General features: G+C 44.9%; 1 protein-coding gene across 2 annotated transcripts in view; it reads right to left on the bottom strand.

The window, feature by feature from the left end:
* WWP2 (WW domain containing E3 ubiquitin protein ligase 2) overlaps positions 1–18,561 on the bottom strand; it is a 110,916-nt gene that overhangs the window by 32,405 nt on the left and 59,950 nt on the right. For both annotated transcript variants that reach the window (XM_029075197.1, XM_029075198.2), the window contains 2 exons: positions 16,769–16,988; positions 818–907 (listed from right to left, as the gene is read on the bottom strand). In XM_029075197.1, coding sequence (XP_028931030.1) covers positions 818–907; positions 16,769–16,988 — 310 coding nt within the window. The remainder of the gene's footprint in view (positions 1–817; positions 908–16,768; positions 16,989–18,561) is intronic.

An 18,561-nucleotide genomic window follows, 5' to 3' on the forward strand; every position in this document is an offset into this window, starting at 1 on the left:
GAGATTTAAAGGGCCAACTGAACCCTACCACGGGGTCAGGAAATGAGTTCTTTGTCTCCCGTGTCCTATTCTCTGAAAATTGACTGTAGTAGCCCCTTTGAGGTAACAGAATGGGACTACAGGAGATCAAGCGACTGTCTGCTTTTCTGACCCTGAGGTGGAAACCCTGCAGATCACCCCTTTCTCTCTTCCAACCTCAAATCCTAGGCAAGAAGAGCTTTAAAAATATCCCTCTCCTGTTCAGGACCAGAAAAACGGGAACCCTTCCCCAATATATTTTAAGGGATATTGTCTTATACTATTTTTCAGAACAAAGCTATCACACCCAGGGGTAGAACTGAAGTTTACTGTGGTGTGTACATTTCATGGGTTTCTGTTCAGTTTCTAATCACTTCCCAAATTTTTAAATGCAAAGCCCCCAAAATGCTGTGTAGTTACAAATGGAGTTGCAGAAAAAAAATTTCAGAGAACCCCGATCTCATCCCATTTAATTTCTGTGACTCCTCCCAGAACACTACATCTTCTTCCCTCGTTTTTTGAGTGCTACCCAGATGAGAACCCTAAAATTTCCATGTCGACCTTTAAAATGAAAACAGACTGAGGAAAAAGAATAAAAATTCGAAGAATTCAACTGACCCACAGTGGAAGTTACTGTACTTTCCTAATCCAATTGTAGATTAAGAGCCTCCTTGGAAAACAGAGGGTTCCTCTTTAATATTTGCCACTGGGAGTCAATCTCCTGGGTTGCAGTCTGGCCCCTAGACTCCCTGACTTCCCCATAGGATATATTCTCTCTTAGTAACAGTCAACATCTTACCCTGGAGGAAGCGGTCTCTCCCACGTGGTGGTCTTCGTATTGTGATCAACATAATAGACCCTTCCATTAGGCAGCTCTCGCTGTTCCCACCTGAAAAAGGAGCAAAAGGAGTGTAAATTCAGGATGGGCACTCGCCCTCAGTCAAGAAAAGCCGTTCCCAATAGCTGGGGGAGCCAGTTACAGAAGCAACAATACGTATGTGGATCAAATTCACTTTCATCCTATATCAAACATTTCAATCACCCTTATTTATTGAGCACTTACTCTGTACTGAGTGACTGGGAGAGTACAAAGTTAACAGACATGAGTTCTGCACTCAAGGAGCTTACAATCTAGCCTGTGTCTGACAGGAAAACTGGTGTCAGGGAGTCACAATTTTTTTTGGCCCCTGCTTCCCTCCCAGGAGTTCTAAAGAAGGTTTATGTCAACCCAATCCTACAGTGTACATGGGCCAAGCCTAACGCTACCCCCTGCCACACTTTTCTGCTTCTTCTTATCCACTCGCCCCCTTTTCCCACTCCCTTCACCTTGGGCCTCCTTCATGGGACTAACTGGTGAGCCCAAGTCAGCAGATACCAATGTGTTTTTACTGATGATCATAATAATAATAATAATAATGATGATGGCATTTGTTAAGCGCTTACTATGTGCTAGGCACTGTACTAAGTGCTGGAGGTAATTATGGTATTTGTTAAGCGCTTACTATGTTCCGAGCACTGTTCTAAGCACTGGGGTAGATACAAGGTCATCAGGTTGTCCCACGGAGGGCTCAAAGTTTTAATCCCTATTTTCCAGATGAGGTAACTGAGGCACAGAGAAGTTAAACGGCTTGACCGAGATCACAGAGCAGACAAGTGGTGGAGCCGGGATTAGAACCCATGTCCTCTGACTCCCAAGCCCGTGCTCTTGCCACGAAGCCAAATGATGGATAGCACAAACATGGCAGGACGGTAGGTGCCCTCAGGACACAACAGCGCATGTACAATCCTGAACCCTCGGGAAAAGGCTTGACACTTCTCGGACTTGATCCCACCAAACCTGGGTCAAGCCACGGTATTTCAGTCCAGGCAGACCTCTACGCACCAGGGCTCCATTGTAAGGATTAAAGGGAGACGGGCATCCACCTTCAGTAGCTCAGGTGATCTAATCAATCAATGACATTTACCAAGTGTTTACTGCATACAGAGAACTGTATTAAGTGTGTGGGAAAGTACAATACAACAGAGTTGGTAGACATGATCCCTGCCTACAAGGAGCTTACAATCTATGAGGGAAGACAGACATTAAAATAGATTTGGGATGGGGGAAACAGTAGAGTATAAGAATATCTACATAAGTATTATGGGTCTGGGGTGAGTATCAAAATGTTTAAGGGGTAAACAAAGTTCATAGTCGAAGAGGGGAGGGCGGATAAGGGAGATAAAGGGCTTCGTCTGGAAAGGCCTCTTGGAGGAGATGTGATTTTAGGAGGGTTTTGAAGGTGGGGAGAGTGATGGGCTGTCAGATATGAAAGGGGAAGGTGTGTTCTGTGCCCGAGGGAGAACGCAGGAAAGGGACTGGCATCGAGAAAGATGAGATGGAGGTACAGAGAACAGGTTGGTGTTAGAAGAGGGGAGTGGGTGGGTTAGGTTATAATAGGAGATCAATGACATTAGGTAGGAGGGAGCTGATTGAGTGCTTTAGACCATATCGGGAGGGACTTCTGTTTAATAAGGAGGTGGATGGGCAGCCAGTGGAGGTTTTTAAGGAGTGGGGAGATATGTACTGAAAGACTTTTCAGAAAATAATCAGGGCAGCAGAGTGAACTCTGAACAAGAAAGGGAAGAAAAAGGATGCAGGGAGATCAGTGAGGAAGCTGATGCAGTAGCCAAGGCAGGAAATGATGATTTCTCTGATCAGCATGGTAGCAATTTGGATGGAGAAGAAAAGGTGTATCCTAGAGATGGTGCAAAGGTCGAACTGACAGGATTTTGTGACAGATCGAATGTGCAAGTTGAATGAGAGAGATGAGTCGAGGATAATCCCACGGGTATGGGCTGGTGAGACAGGGAGGATGATGGCGTTGTCTACGGATGGGAAAGTCAGGGGAGGATGGGAAGGAAGATAAAGGGTTCTGTTTTGGACATGTTAAATTTGAGGTGTCAGCATAACATTCAAGTAAAGATGTCCTGGAGGCAAAAGAAAACGCGAGGCTGCAGAGAAGGAGGGAGGTGAGATTTGGGAATCTTCCTCATAGAGACAGTAGTTGAAGCTGTGGGAGCAAATGAGTTCTGCAAGGGAGTGGAGTCCCAGGAAATTCCCTGTCCTCATTTCCAGTTCAGGGTCCCTTCCCAGATGTTCCCTGAGTATTCGGTAGAGAGGCGCAACGGATTTTTCAGCCAAAGACTTGGAAGTAGAGGAGGTTTCACCCAGCAGTGCCCTTGGACAGGTGAAGAGTGAACTTTGAAAAGTTCACCATAGCTGGAATTTGAGGTTTTAAAGATTCTCCACTACAAATCTTGCAATTTGACAGCAGATGTGAATATCATTCATCTATTATTAGAGCATGCCCTTTCCTAGATCGTCTCCTGTGCTTGGCCTGACTTTTAAGATTATCCTACTTTAAGACATGGAACCTTCATCTACTTTCTTTCAGCTGCAAACTACTTTCCAAACCTAGCATGTGCTGTCGCCTGAAGAAGATGATGGTAAGTTTCTTGACAACATTATGGGGACTGGGCAGGCCTTCTTCTGAACCCGGTGTTAAAGATAATGTTCAAATCATTGACCCCGACCTCATTCTTGTGAAAAATTCCTCTGCATCATAAATGGAAAGACAAAAAGCAGAGTTTCTTAGCCTGACGTGCACTGTCAGCAGCCCAATAAAATCCTATTTCTATCTTTAAATGTTTTCCTTCCATTCCATCATAACTCCCTTCAGAATCAGTCTTTGTTCACTGTGGTATGAAAGGACTCTTCAAAAAAAGTTACCGGGATTAAACCCAATCAACTCTGAAGAATCAATAGTAATTTACTGAGTGCTTACTGTGTGTAGAGCACTGTTCTAAGCACTTGGGAGAGCACACTTTAACAAAACATTAGAGTGGGTAGACACATTCCCTGCCTACAATAAGCTTACAGTCTTGAGGGGGAAATGGACAATAATATAAATAAATTAAGGATATGTATATAAGTGCTGTGGGAGTGAGGGAGAGGTGGAATAATGTAGAAGGGAATGGGTATGTTGCCTTGTTTTTGTCCGTCTGTCTCCCCCGATTAGACTGAGAGCCCGTCACTGGGCAGGGGTTATCTCTATCTGTTGCCAAAGTGTACATTCCAAGTGCTTAGTACAGTGCTCTGCATGAGAATGAGAATAGGAAATTAGGGCTCAATCAGGGAAGGCCTCTTGAAGGAGACATGCCTTGAATAAGGCTTTGAAGGTGGGCAGTGTAATTTTCGGTCAGATATGAAGGAGGAGGACCCGAGGCAGAATGAGGGGAAGGGGTGGAGGGTGAGCTAGACATGAGAGAGGTACAGGGAGTAGGGTGGCATTAGAGGAGTGAAATGTGCAGGCTGGATTGTAGTAGGAGAGCAGCGAGGTTAGGGAGGAGGGGGCAAGGTGACAGACTGCTATAAAGCCAATAGTAAGGGGTCTGTTGGTTGTAGGCAGGGAATGTGTCTGCGTGTCATCAGCGTAGAGATGGTAGTCAAAGCCGTGAGAGCGGATGAGTTCACCGAGGGAGTGAGTGTAAATGGAGAACAGAAGAGGGCCAAGAACTGACCCTTGAGGAACTCCAACAGTTAAAGGATGGGAGGGGGAGGAGGCTCCAGCGTAGGAGACCGAGAATGATCGGCCAGAGAGGTAAGAGGAGAACCAGGAGAGGACAGAGTCCGTGAAGCCAAGGTGAGATAAGGTATGGAGGAGGAGGGGATGGTCGACAGTGTCAAAGGCAGCAGAGAGGTCAAGGAGGATCAGAATGGAGTAGGAGCCATTGGATTTGGCAAGAAGGAGGTCACGGGTGACCTTAGAGAGAGCAGTCTCGGTAGAGTGGAGGGGACGGAAGCCAGATTGGAGGGGGTCTAGGAGAGAATGGGAGTTAAGGAATTCTAGGCATCGATTGTAGACGACTCGTTCTAGGATTTTGGAAAGGAAGGGTAGTAGGGAGATAGGACGATAACTGGAGGGGGAAGTGGGGTCAAGAGCGGGTTTTTTTAGGATGGGGGAGACGTGGGCATGTTTGTCCTCTCCCTCTGTCCTCTCCCCTGTTTGCCCCTGTCCTCTCCCCCTCCCTTCAGGCTCGCATCTCCTCCTGCCTCCGGGACGTCTCCACCTGGATGTCGGCCCGCCACCTAAAACTCAACATGAGCAAGACTGAGCTCCTCATCTTCCCTCCCAAACCCGGTCCGCTCCCAGACTTCTCTATCACCGTGGATGGCACGACCATCCTTCCTGTTCCGCAGGCCCACAATCTCGGTGTCATCCTTGACTCGCCCCTCTCGTTCACCCCACACATCCTATCCGTTACCAAGACCTGCCGGTTTCACCTCTACAATATCGCCAAGATCCTCCCTTTCCTCTCCACCCAAACGGCTACCTTACTATTACGGGCTCTCGTTATATCCCGGCTAGACTACTGTGTCAGCCTTCTCTCTGACCTCCCTTCCTCCTCTCTCGCCCCGCTCCGGTCTATTCTTCACTCCGCTGCCCGGCTCATCTTCCTACAGAAACGATCTGGGCATGTCACTCCCCTTCTTAAACAACTCCAGTGGTTGCCTATCGACCTCCACTCCAAACAAAAACTCCTCACTCTAGGCTTCAAGGCTCTCCATCACCTTGCCCCTTCTTACCTCTCCTCCCTTCTCTCTTTCTACCGCCCACCCCGCACGCTCCGCTCCTCTGCCGCCCACCTCCTCACCGTCCCTCGGTCTCGCCTATCCCGCCGTCGACCCCTGGGTCACGTCCTCCCGCGGTCCCGGAACGCCCTCCCTCCTCACCTCCGCCAAACTGATTCTCTTTCCCTCTTCAAAACCTTACTTAAAAATCACCTCCTCCAAGAGGCGTTCCCAGACTGAGCTCCTCTTCCCCCTCTACTCCCTCTGCCATCCCCCCTTTACCTCTCCGCAGCTAAAGCCTCATTTTCCCCTTTTCCCTCTGCTCCTCCACCTCTCCCTTCCCATCCCCACAGCACTGTACTCGTCCGCTCAACTGTATATATTTTCGTTACCCTATTTATTTTGTTAATGAATTGTACATCGCCTTGATTCTATTTAGTTGCCATCGGTTTTTACGAGATGTTCTTCCTCTTGACGCTGTTTAGTGCCATTGTTCTTGTCTGTCCGTCTCCCCCGATTAGACTGTAAGCCCGTCAAACGGCAGGGACCGTCTCTATCTGTTGCCGACTTGTTCATCCCAAGCGCTTAGTACAGTGCTCTGCACATAGTAAGCGCTCAATAAATACTATTGAATGAATGAATGAATGAATGTGTCTGTTATACTGTTGGGCTGTACTCTCCCAAGAGCTTATTACGGTGTCCTGCACACATTAAGCACTTAATAAATACGTCTGAATGATTGGGTGGGCAACCAATGAGGGTTTTGAGGAGTGTGGAAATGTGGACTGACTGTTTTGTAGAAAAATTAACCAGGCAGTTTGAAGGTATTAAATATCAGTAGTAGCATCAAGACCGTAAGCCCGTCAATGGGCAGGGATTGTCTCTATTTGTTGCTGAATTGTACATTCCAAGCATTTAGTACAGTGCTCTGCACATAGTAAGCGCTCAATAAATACTACTGAATGAATATTAATTGAGTCTCCACTTGTACTAAGTGCTTGGGGAGTAAAAAGCATATTTCACATCTACGAGGTGCTTAACTCTAATTGAGGGGACACACTAAATACAGTCAAAATAAATAATTCAGTGTACAGTTAAACATATATGCAAAATTGCCAAGGAGGGGTATAAACGAATAAAAGGACGGCTTTCCTTTTGTGGAGAGGAAGGATGTGTGCTGAGTTACCCTTCAAGAAGAAGAACCATGTAGAATAGACTGGAGGACAGAGAGGCTCGAGGCAAAGAGATCATCCAGAAAGGATGCAGTTGTGTGAAATACGACCACACTTTGTACCAGGGTAGGAGCAGTTTGAGTGAAGAGGAAGAGTCAGACCCTGGAGATGCTGTACAAGAAGAACTAATAAGATATGATAGTACATTGATTCAGAGACTTGAAAGATAGCAAGGAATTGAGGATGACAGCTTTCTGGCACAGTAGGAGAGTGGTGTTTTCACCTGAGAGGAGGAAAATCAGGAGAAGAAGATTTAAGGGTAAAGATGAGCAGTTCTGTTTTAGACGCTGAGTTTTAGGTCCTTTGGGATATCCAAGCGAAAGAGCCCTGGAGTCGAGAAGAGAGGTGGGATTAGAGGTGAGATGAAGGGGGTCGTGGCTAGAGTGTGAGATTTGGTAGTCAAAGGTATGTGAGCCAAGGCGCTCCCGAGAGTGAGTGTAGCAGGAGAAGACCAGGGGATCTGGAACAGTCTTGCAGGATGCCCTCAGAAACAGAATGAGGCAGAAGTGGAGCCTCCAAATGAAATTGAGAAGGAGCAGTCAGGGAGGAGGAAGCAGGCTAGTAATGTGTCAGCCAAATGCTTTGAGGAGGAGGGAGTGGTCCACAGTATCAAAAGCAGCTGAGAGGTCAAGGAGGATCAGTAAGGAATATGGCCTTTGCCTACAAGAAGGTCACTGTTCGCCTTAGATAGTGCAATCTAGGTCAAGTGGCTGAAAGCCTGACTGTAGCGGGTCAAAGAAGAGAGTTGGTGGGTTGGAAATGTAGGCAGCAGATGTATACTACCTAACCTATAAGTTTAGATAGGAGTTATTTAGAGTTTCTACCGGGAATTACATTTAGTGAGGACCTCTTGTATCTCCATGTCTTTCCCCACCAAAAATACACACCCATAAGGGGAATAGATTGATGAGTCATCAATACACTGTGCTACACTGCTTGCATCAAATGATAGGCGTTTGATGCTCCAATAGGCTTATCCCATATAGGGGTCGTCTCTTTTCAGTTTCCTATATGTATACCACTCCTTTGCTAGACAGTATACTGACTGGTAGCAAAACTCAGAGATAGCTTTAAGTTCTGTATTAAGTTCTTCCAGTTGGGTCCAGGGATTCCGAGATGAGGGTGGTACAAAAATTCTGTTTTCTTCAGATTAATGTTGACTCAGAGACGTGAAAAGCACCTTGGCCCAGTGGAAAGAGCAGGGGTCTGGGAGTCAGAGATCCTGGCTTCTAATCCCAGCTCTGTTAATTACTTGCTGTGTGACCTTGGGCATGTCACTTAACTTCTCTGGGCCTCAGTTACCTCATCTGCAAAATGGGGATTAAATCATCCTCCCTCCAATTTAGACTGTGAGCCCCATGAGGGAAAGGGTCATTGTCTAACATGATAAACTTTTATAATAACAATGCTGGTATTTGTTAAGTGCTTATTATGTTCAGAGCACTGTTCTAAGCGCTGGGGTAGATATAGGGTCATCAAGTTGTCCCACGTGAGGCTCACAGTCTTCATTCCCATTTTCCAGATGAGGTAACTGAGGCCCAGAGAAGTGAAGTGACTTGCCCACAGTCACACAGCTGCCAAGTGGCAGAGCAGGGATTCGAACCCATGACCTCTGACTCCCAAGCCTGGGCTCTTTCCACTGAGCCACGCTGCTTTATCTACTATAGTGCTAAGAAGAGCGGTTGGCCCATAGTGAGCATTTAAATACCACTAAAAAACAAACTGTGCTGGAAATGCAAAGTGATTCACAATCATTGGTATGACTTAGCATTTCTAGAACTGTCAATTTATGTTCCTGGATAGTTCTGCCTCCTTTCAAATCCAGATTTTATATGGCAGCATTCAAAATGAGGCACTTTAAACCTTTCTCTTTTTAATGCCCCTCTGGGAATTCTTTGGTCATCTTTCATCACCCTCCCATCTGCAGTCTTTCCTTGGGGGCGGTTAGTGCTAGAATCTCCCTTGTGGTTCCCCTGTTTTGGTAACCTTCATTCCAAGTATTCAAGCTATTTTAATAGTATTGAGATTTATTTTTTAAAAAAAGAAATTTAATTTTTTAATTTTTTTAATTAAAAAGAATTAAGGATTAAAGAATTTAAAAGAATGGGTGTGTATTTATGGTGAGGAAAGACATGGAGATACTAGACGTCCTCACTAAATGTAATTTCAGTAGAAACTCTAAATAACTCCTATCTAAACTTCTAGGACAGGTAGCATACATCTGCTGCCTTCATTTCCAACCCACCAACTCTCTTCTTAAATTAATTTAAAATTAATTTTTAAATTTAATTTATAAAAATGAAATTTTGAGAAACACCATCAAGGCAAATAAATGAATGTCTTCAACTCTCACATAAGGGCATAAACCCTTTATTCTTCCACTTCCAAAGAAAGAAAATGTCTTGCCCTTCAGAATTCCAGATCCTTCCCCATATATTCATGAACCACAATCACTACAGTAAGATGCATAACATCTTTCTACCTAATCTCTAATCCCATCTGACTCTAGAAATAGAGGTTTTTCTCTTCACTTACTGGAAGTTGTTAGCACCCTGAAACTCAATGCTGTTCTACAAAATTAACTCTTTCCTGATTAAGTTAGGGAAAACAGCGCAACAGAAGGGGGACTCCACTTTTTTTTTTCCTCATTCCCAGTCTATCCCTTTAGTATTGAACTCCTGCTCAGATCAAATGCCCATTTTGGCTTCCTCTAATCAAAGTCTATAGCTGGCTCTCATAGTCTTCTCGCCTCCTCTTCTATTCAGTCAGCTATTCACGGTTTGTTCAAGCTTTTCATTGCATTTTCCCTGTAATATATATGTCAAACTCACCAATCTAAACAAGACCGGTGATAGTGAATACTCCTCTGTAACAGTTTAAATCAATCTTCCCGTTTAAAGGTTTGACCTCTCGTTCATTCAATAGTATTTATTTAGCGCTTACTGTGTGCAGAACACTGTACTAAGCACTTACACTCCACATTCATATCCCTCAAAGAGGCTATTTATGCACTGTGGTAATCTTCCCACAAACACGATCCTGTCAGATGTTGTATCCGAATTCCTTTTCTACTACGTATTTCACACAGACAGTGATAGTTTTCTATCAAATTATCATTGGATTTAAATTTTACATTTTAGTCACATGGGTCACTTTTACCCCACATAGATGGCTCTTTTAAAACATTATTTCTGGGAGAAAAAAAAAAGTGAGTTTCAGATTCCAACCTGGTATATAGTTCTTTGGTCTACTTTGAAAGATATTCAGTTGAAACTTTAGACCCCTGGCTTTGCCTATCTTAACTGCCAGTTAGGTAGCTTGCCAATCCAAAAGCTGCATTCCTACCTCTATTTTCATATATCCATCTACAGTCTTTTAAACGTTTAACCTTACATTGCCTAGGTGGCTTTCCCCTGCTTTTTCAGGGGTCTTGATAGGACTACTAAATTAATGTCTACCACTGAGCTCTTACTGTGTGCCAAGCACTGTACTAAGCACTTGGGACAGTACAAGGCCATGGAGTTGGTAGATACGTTCCCTGTTCTCAAGGAACTTTCAGTCTAGTGGGAGACAATGCCTAGAAAGCACTCTAACCATTTTATGAAAGTCACCATACGATAACGCAGCAGCTATGCAAACAGAAACTTTCTGCTCTCCGGCGGTAATACCGACCTGTCTGGGGCTCTGAAACTAAATGACTGTTTTTCGATCCATTAAGCGAGAGACAGGGTCCCCTTGATTCTGAGCTCCTGTTTGCCATGCTTATGCCAACCCCTCATCCTATCTCGGTGCCTCTGAAAGCCCCTTACAGAAAAGCACATTTTCCAAGCAATCTTCATGACTGTAATCTAAATATATTTTACTTTTTCACTTCCGAACCCAACAAAGCATCAGGGAAGTGAAATTTAACATTCTAGCATAAAAGCCTGTAGGCAAGGCATCTTCATGCAAATTGCTATATGAAGTTATTTGCTTGATCTCTTTTCTTGCTTTTCAAAAAGCCCTTCCCAGGTATTTCTTAGGAAGCTGCGGGCGTTACCTACGTTCTAGGGAACTTTTTCAGATTTAAGATTAAGCTGCCAGGTGAATCTCTGTTAAAAGGTATCTTAGGCTCATACATTTTCACTGCTCCTGATGTTTCTCTGTAAATTTGCGTTAGGTTCTGCGGTTACCTTCCTTTTTACGAGCCATTCACGTCTGCATTCCTCCGTTGCCTTTTTTGGCATTTCAATATGTTTTTTAAACTTAAACCCACTGGGAACTCTTTACAAATAGAGGCAATGAATGTATCCTTCTTATGTCCCAGATGCTATGTCCCCAAGCTCAGAGATTGGAGGTAACTTTTATTTTTCTTCAACTACTACCCATCTTCTGCCTTGGACAATTATTAAAAGTTTGCGATGAAAGCCAGCGGGGTTTACATCCACACTCTTGCTGTGCTGGTGGTGGCTGTGAATGGGGCCGGCGACTGAAGATGTGTATATCTGTGGATATCCACAAAAGTTTTCCAGATGCAGATAAAACTAAAAATAAACCAGTTTGAACAGACTGTGGTTGTGGATGGGAGGTCTACAAATATGGATCAGATGTAGCGTCAGTGTTTATAGGGATGCACAACTGGATGAACAAAAGCCTCCCTCAGAACTCCATCTACGAATTCCAGAGCCAACGGCCACAGGTATTAGTGAGACCTTGGTAAATCTTCAACTAAAAGGAAAAGACGGCAGTCAAAAGGCACATTAAGGGCACCGTCCAGCAGCTCATGGGCAGTCTTTCCCCCGAAAGGGTTTAAAAGGCAACAGCACAGCTCCTCGAAGTTAACCGTATATGATCAAAATCAACTCTTTCCCTGCCATAGCGGTGGATAGAGTAGTCGGGGGAGAAAAATATATAGATGTGCCTTGTAAAGAGCTTTACACTCTTCAGCTCTCTAAAGTCATCTATTTGACAGTTTTACTTATGGAAAAATATGGCTAGTCTATTAAAATGAACTTTGGAGTGAAATGAACCAGGAGGAGCTGGTTTATAATTTAATAGGAGAGCGCCAAATCTGAACTTTCACCAAAGCGTCTCCATTGCAGACGGCAACACGTTACCGGTTCCGAGAAACCAGCGTCAGCTTTGGTGGGTCTCGATGGCTACCTGGGGAAAGTGGCTTCAGACCTTTAATCTAACCACCTTTAGACGGACGTCACGGACGTCTGAGCGGCTTGGAAAACGACCCTCTCTGGTGCACACCCAAATTAATTCTGCTCTGACTGCAGGAAATGGATGCAGCGGCCAGTGATTGTGGGGAGAAAGGGACGGTGTGAAATGGCAGTGCTGAGGTAACTAGGCAGTCCAAACAAAACGCCCTCCCTTATGTAAGAAACCACAGCAACATGCTGTTTGCCAGGGCAACATAATGTGCCTCTGTGTGAGAGAGACAGAGTGAAGAGTGTGCACACTCCCAGAGTTTATCTAAGTGGTGTATACATGCAGTGTTAATGAGTGCTCTGTCCCCAAAGCAGGATCACTGCTGATAGGAACCAGATGTAGGATGAGTGGACTCCAGCTGCCTTGCCTTTCCATTATCAGCTGCCCGAGACACCAATGCACGAAGAAAGGGGCTCCATCCCCACATTAGGCAGGCTCTCTTTCTCTCAGTCTCTCTCCCTAATCTCCCTTTAACCAATGCTTTTGGACTGAAAAAAGAAAATCACATTTTCTTCCATTCAACTCTCAAGTTACTGAAGCGAAAATAAGGTCGCGTGGGTTGGGGAGACAGTACGGATACCTTATGTTTGAAATTGTTCAAACCAGCTTTTAGAATACTCTCACCCCCAAAATACAGGATTGTGAGACTCCTGTGGGCTCACCACATCTGCTGCAAATGTTTAGACACAGGGCAATCTGAAGAGAATAAATACTTCAGCATCCCCAGATGAACCCAGCCTGCCCAGACTCAGTAAAGGAAAGCTCAGAGAGCCCAAAAGATAAAACTAGGAAGTCAGAGACAGCTGGAAAGAAAAGTTTGTAAACATTCAGATATACCAAGCGAGGGAACAGATAATGGTCCATAGTCTCTCCCTAAAGACAAATGGTTCATCTCTCTAAGTGAGTTCCCTGGGCAGTGAAAAGGCTTGGAGTTCCTCTTGGAAATAAAAACATTTTACTTAGATTGATCCAATTTACAGGCAATAATAATAATAATAATTATGGCATTCGTTAAGGGCTTACTATGTGCCAAGCATGGTACTAAGCACTGGAGTTGATACATGTTAATCAGTTAGGCAGTCCCTGTACCACATGGGGCTCACAAACTAAGGTAGAAGGACAAGAGATATGGAATCCCCATTTTACAGATGGGGAAAATGCGGCCCAGAGAAGTTAAGTGAATTACCCAATGTCACACCTAAGTGGCAGAGCTGGGATTAGAACCCATGCCCTCTGACTCCCCAGTCTGTGTTCTGTCCATTAGGCCATGCTTCTTCTCCCAGTATTGGTGGCCTGGACTCCACCTCTCTAGAACTCAGAACCACAAAAATTGCCCCTCTGATCTACTATGCCTGGGAAATTGTGAAGAAGCAGACATCATTCATACTAAGGCAACAGACACTACTTGATAGCTCCCCAGCCTTCGTAGCTCTGATTTTCTAATTCCAGTCATCACCATCACTACTCACATACTACCTGTAAATATGATGCCTGGCACAGGAGTAGAAGAACAGAAGTCTTTCAGAATCTGCTGAAGATGACACTTGGAAGAAAGATTCTATATAAACTCAGAAAAGCAGGAAAATAACCCGACAGTGATTTATATATAGTTCTATTTCTATATAGCCATCAACCCATTTTTGATGGACAGCACGAGAAGACTCAAATCTCTGATTAAGGAAAACAGATATCAGGTTTCATTTCACCCCTAATACCTTCAAGCCTGGAGTCAGAAAGCTGGCACAGATTCTCTACAGATTTCCAACGCGTAACAATGCAGAAAATGACTCCTTTAGATTTTACCTCTCAGCCTCCTCTCCGAAGAGGACAGGTCTGCTCACTTCCCTGCTGGACACTACAGCAGGCCAGGCACCCAAGTGTGGGTTCGAACCCCACCTAGCAGTTAAAGACACCGACGGTCTTAATCCCCACTTTACAGACGAGGTAACTGCAGAGAAGTGATGTGACTTGCCCAAAATCACATAGCCGACAAACGGCGGAGCCGGAATTAGCATCCACATCCTCTGACTCCCAAACCCGTGGTCTTACCATTAGGCCACGCTGCTTCCCAACCCCAGCGTGTCCCGACTGGGTGGCTAAAAGCCTGCTTATCTTAGAGAACTGGCTCCACAACACCCTGCTCCTGGCTCTAGGCATTTATGGAATTGGGGGTTAATGAGGATCAGAACCTGAGAGAGCCTCCGTGCGCCTCTGGAAATGGTTTTCCTGTGGTGTTCTAATACTACCAGGGAGAAGATGCTACTCAAGATGGAAGACAACTTCAGCCTGCATCAGGACGAAGCAGGCCACGCAGGCTCACTCCGTTGCTCAAAGAGCTAGGGCTGGAATAAAGAGCTTTTTCAGAGCCTAGACTTTTCCAGCTGCCTGGAAACAGGAAGCGCCCAATCCCCGAGAACAGTAACCCTCACACACACCCTACATAAAGACATACTGAGCTGTTAACCCTAATTACCTGTGACTGACACATGAGTGAGGCCCTGACCTTCCAGGCATTGCTTAGCGAAAGGAAAACAAACAGCTCACAGTGAATGCCGGCAGCCATTTTCCTTCGGAAACCAGCTTCTTCCCTCCATCAGATTTGCTTTCATGCTCCCCACCCCCAAAATGACAACACATAGGACTGAAATGAAAGAAAAAAGGAACGTATTTTCCTTAGGTGTTCACTTCCACATGGGCAAGACAAAGTGCTCTACATTGAACAGTTGGGGCTTGAAAAAAAAAGAAGACAGTCACTTATTTAGTCATAAGATCGACAGTCACAGTAACAAGTCCGTGTCTTTTTCTCGGTCCTTTGCTATACCAGCCAACATCTTCCTACACAAAGTTTAGGTACTACTGCTCTAAAAATATGTATGAGTTGGAACTGCGTGTTCTTGCAGACTTGGACTCTAATTCCAATTTTATTTTTGGGCAGCTCTGCTAGAAAACACCACAATAAGTTAATTTTAAGGGGGAGGCCACTTCTACGTCCTTTTTGCTGTTGGAATTACAAGTCAAAAGAGAGACGAGTTTCACCCTACAACCAGTACTCCATCTATGCAGAGGTTCTGGGGACGAACCTCTGGTCTACTAGAGACCGGACTGATCTCAACTGTTTTCCTGCAGGACCACCTAGACTGCCATTAGGTTGGTCTAAATTTCAGTCATTTCCAATCTAGATCGCAATCAAGTTTATCTTGACCCTCTTGGGGGGACTACAACCAACCCCAGGACTTAATGGCTAAGTGGCCAAATAATTACATATCACAGCACTGTCAGGGACATCAAGAGATCTTTTAGCTATTTTCAACCTCCAAGAAAGACTAAACCATACAAGAGAAATGGGAATAATATATACATGTATATATACATACATGTTTAAAGATCTCCAGGAATGGAGGGGCCACCCTCAGTACCCATTTCATGGTTTAATCACCCTGACGTGTTTCTCTTTTGTGTAAATAAATTTTTTATTAATCAATGGCATTTATTGAGCACTTACCGGGCACAGAGCATGGGATTAAATTTTTAGAAGAGTACAACAGAGTATGGAGAGACATTCCTTGCCGACAACAAGTACTGTGGCCTAGCGGTTAGAACACAGGCCTGGGAGTCAGAAGGACCTGGGTCCTAACCCTGGCTCCGCCACTTGGCTGCTGTGTAACCTTAGGCAAGTCTCAACTTCTCTGGGCCTTAGTTACCTCACTTACCTCATCTGTAAAATGGGGATAAATACTGTGAGCCCCATGTGAGACATGGACCGTGTCCAATTAAATTAGCTTGTACCTCCCCCAGTGCATATTACAGCGCCTGGTACATAGTAAGCATATAACTAATACCATATATTAAAAAAAGGAGAGTATAGCGTACTGGTCAATTAATTTTCTCTTGTTACGTCCTCTGTGGAAAGAATGAACTGGTGATCCTTTCCCTTGTATAAATTAGCAGTACTTAGCAGTAGTGATTAACTCACCCCTTAGCCTCCTCTTCATCAGCCTAAACCACCCCAACTCCTTTAACCTCTCCTCCTAGAGACCGTGTCCTATGCCTTTAATCATTTTTAAACGCTAACCTTTATGTTTCCACTGGCTAATCGAGGCCACTTCTTGCTTCCTCCAAATGTTCTGTCAGCTAGGAGTTTTCATATTAAGAAACTGACAAACTGGCAATTGGTGGATAGCTCCAATCATGGAGAGGTAGGTTCCATGTACAGAGTCTGCCCTTCGTTACCCTAGAATGAATTCCCTAGCCATCTGGCTTCCAACTCCGGGCTGGTTTTCTTGCAAAGAAAATGCCATGAATACCTCCGAGACCCTGAGCTGGGTTTGGGGGCTCCTGCCTTGGTCCCCAACAGAACAGCCTGCCAAGCCTAAACGAACTGCCTCCTTCCCAACAAAGACTACGTTTTCAGAGTCCCGCGTTTCTTTCAAGTTTCAATAAATGGCAGCATTCATCACGTCCAGACGATCCAGATTCCTCTTAACCTCCGTGAGGAACAAGAAGCTCTTCTACACCTTCCTTGCTCCTTCGCTCCGCAGCTTTCCCTCCCATCACCTTCCCTCCCTAATTCCCCCCTCCCGCTTCCTCCCCCCCCCGCCACCATCAGTGACTCCTGACCGTTTGGCAATAAATAACCATGTTGTTCCTGCCTTGGTGAATGGGCCACAGTTTACTGGAAGGTAACTCTGAGCCAGGAGAGCAAACTGCTTACCCGGGAGGTAGAGCTTCTGAAGGTTGAGCCGCTGCGAGGGGCTGCGGTGCCCCAACATTTGAACCTGGCTCCTCTCCCTCTCCGGGCGCAGCCCCAGTAGGCGGAGGGGCAGAATTGACGTCGGGGGTCCCATTCGACACTGCAGCAGGTGGAGGAGTCACTCCGACCACGGGCCCCTCTTCAGGGTCAATGGCAGAGGTAGAAGCAGGCTCTCCATTTACTGAAAAGGTAGAAATGGTGCAAATTAACCAGACTAAATTTCTTCATTAGGTTTGAGTTTACTTTATTAGCATAATTCCCTAAAATATTACAACACAAAGTTGTTTATGGGCCCAGCAATTACATTTACCTACATGGGCAGCCAGACAAATGAGCGAGCTTACGTGATTAGGGGTTAGAAGAATAATTAACCTCTGCCTCCATTTTCTACTGATTTTGTATCAGACTTTCAAAGGGAATGAGCGTCGAGGGAGAACACTGTCAATCTGCTGCTGTGTCTTAGCTTACAGAAAGGCCCTAGCCAGGAAAGTGAAAGATTGTCAACAAGAGGAGATAACAGGACTATAGTAAATTTTTGCCCCCACCAGAAGTTTTGGGAACTACTTGCAAGAATGTCCTAACACCTCTTTATAAAAAGATACTCCAAGGACTGCTCGCCCAGTAAGGGAGGTACAATTCCTACTCCTTTGCACCTGGGAAACCATCCGTCTTATAAAGAGCTCGAATGCAAGACAGGAAGTAAGTAATGTTAACCTTATGGTCTAAATGAGGGTATTAAGGTATGCAATTTAAGGGACTTGTCTAGGGTCACTTGGTGACAGAGCTGAGACTGGTCAATTCTCAAGCCTGCTGATTTTCCATTCGCCCTTTCCATTAACGACAGAGCTCTCCTTACTGCCTTCTTAGACTGCCTGCATTATGACTGGTTTTGCTAACATTATTATCTCGGCAGCAGGTAACCTAAACACAGCTCCCTGTAGTTTGTGAGGCAAGGCGTTGGACGCTAATGATTGAGGCAGCAAAAAAACAGTTTGATTCATCCATTAATTCCGCAGACGTGGCAACATGGAGATGAGAGATACAGAACTTCAATATGGAGGCTGGGTGAGCCCAACAGTCAAGGCTCCCAATTAAAAAACAACTTCTGCAGGGCAAGTAAGGAGAACAGTGGAACAAAGAAAGAAATCTGGACTGACTTCATGGATCAACAGAGGCCTAGGAAGGCCAACGGTATCCATACTGAATGCATTTATGGGTCTCTCACTGCCATTCTCAATCAGTTGTATTTACTGAATGCTTACTTTGTGCCAAGTACAGTACTAAGTAATAATGTTGGTATTTGTTAAGTGCTTACTATGTGCAGAGCACTGTTCTAGGCACTAGAGTAGATACAGGGTAATCATGTTGTCCCACATGAGGCTCACAGTTAATCCTCATTTTACAGATGAGGTAACTGAGGCACAGAGAAGTTAAGTGACTTGCCCACAGTCACACAGCTAAGTGCTTGGGAGAGTACAACACAACAATATAGCAAACACATTTCCAGCCCACAGCGAGCTTATAGCTATCTTGACTCTTCCTCAAATACAGTTACAATATTCTGGTCAGCCCTACTCAAATCCTTTCGGGTGAAGGGTAAACTAGGTTGGCTAAAGCCAAAAGCTGTATAAAATAGGTACAGTCTGACTTAACATTCAAATATCAATAGCACATTGTGATGGAGTGAGGAAAAAAGAAACATTTCATAAACTTTGAGGATTAAAGATACACATAGATTACACGAGGGTGGAAAA

The sequence above is a fragment of the Ornithorhynchus anatinus genome, chromosome 11, assembly GCF_004115215.2.
Source record: "Ornithorhynchus anatinus isolate Pmale09 chromosome 11, mOrnAna1.pri.v4, whole genome shotgun sequence".
NCBI classification, from domain to species: domain Eukaryota; kingdom Metazoa; phylum Chordata; class Mammalia; order Monotremata; family Ornithorhynchidae; genus Ornithorhynchus; species Ornithorhynchus anatinus.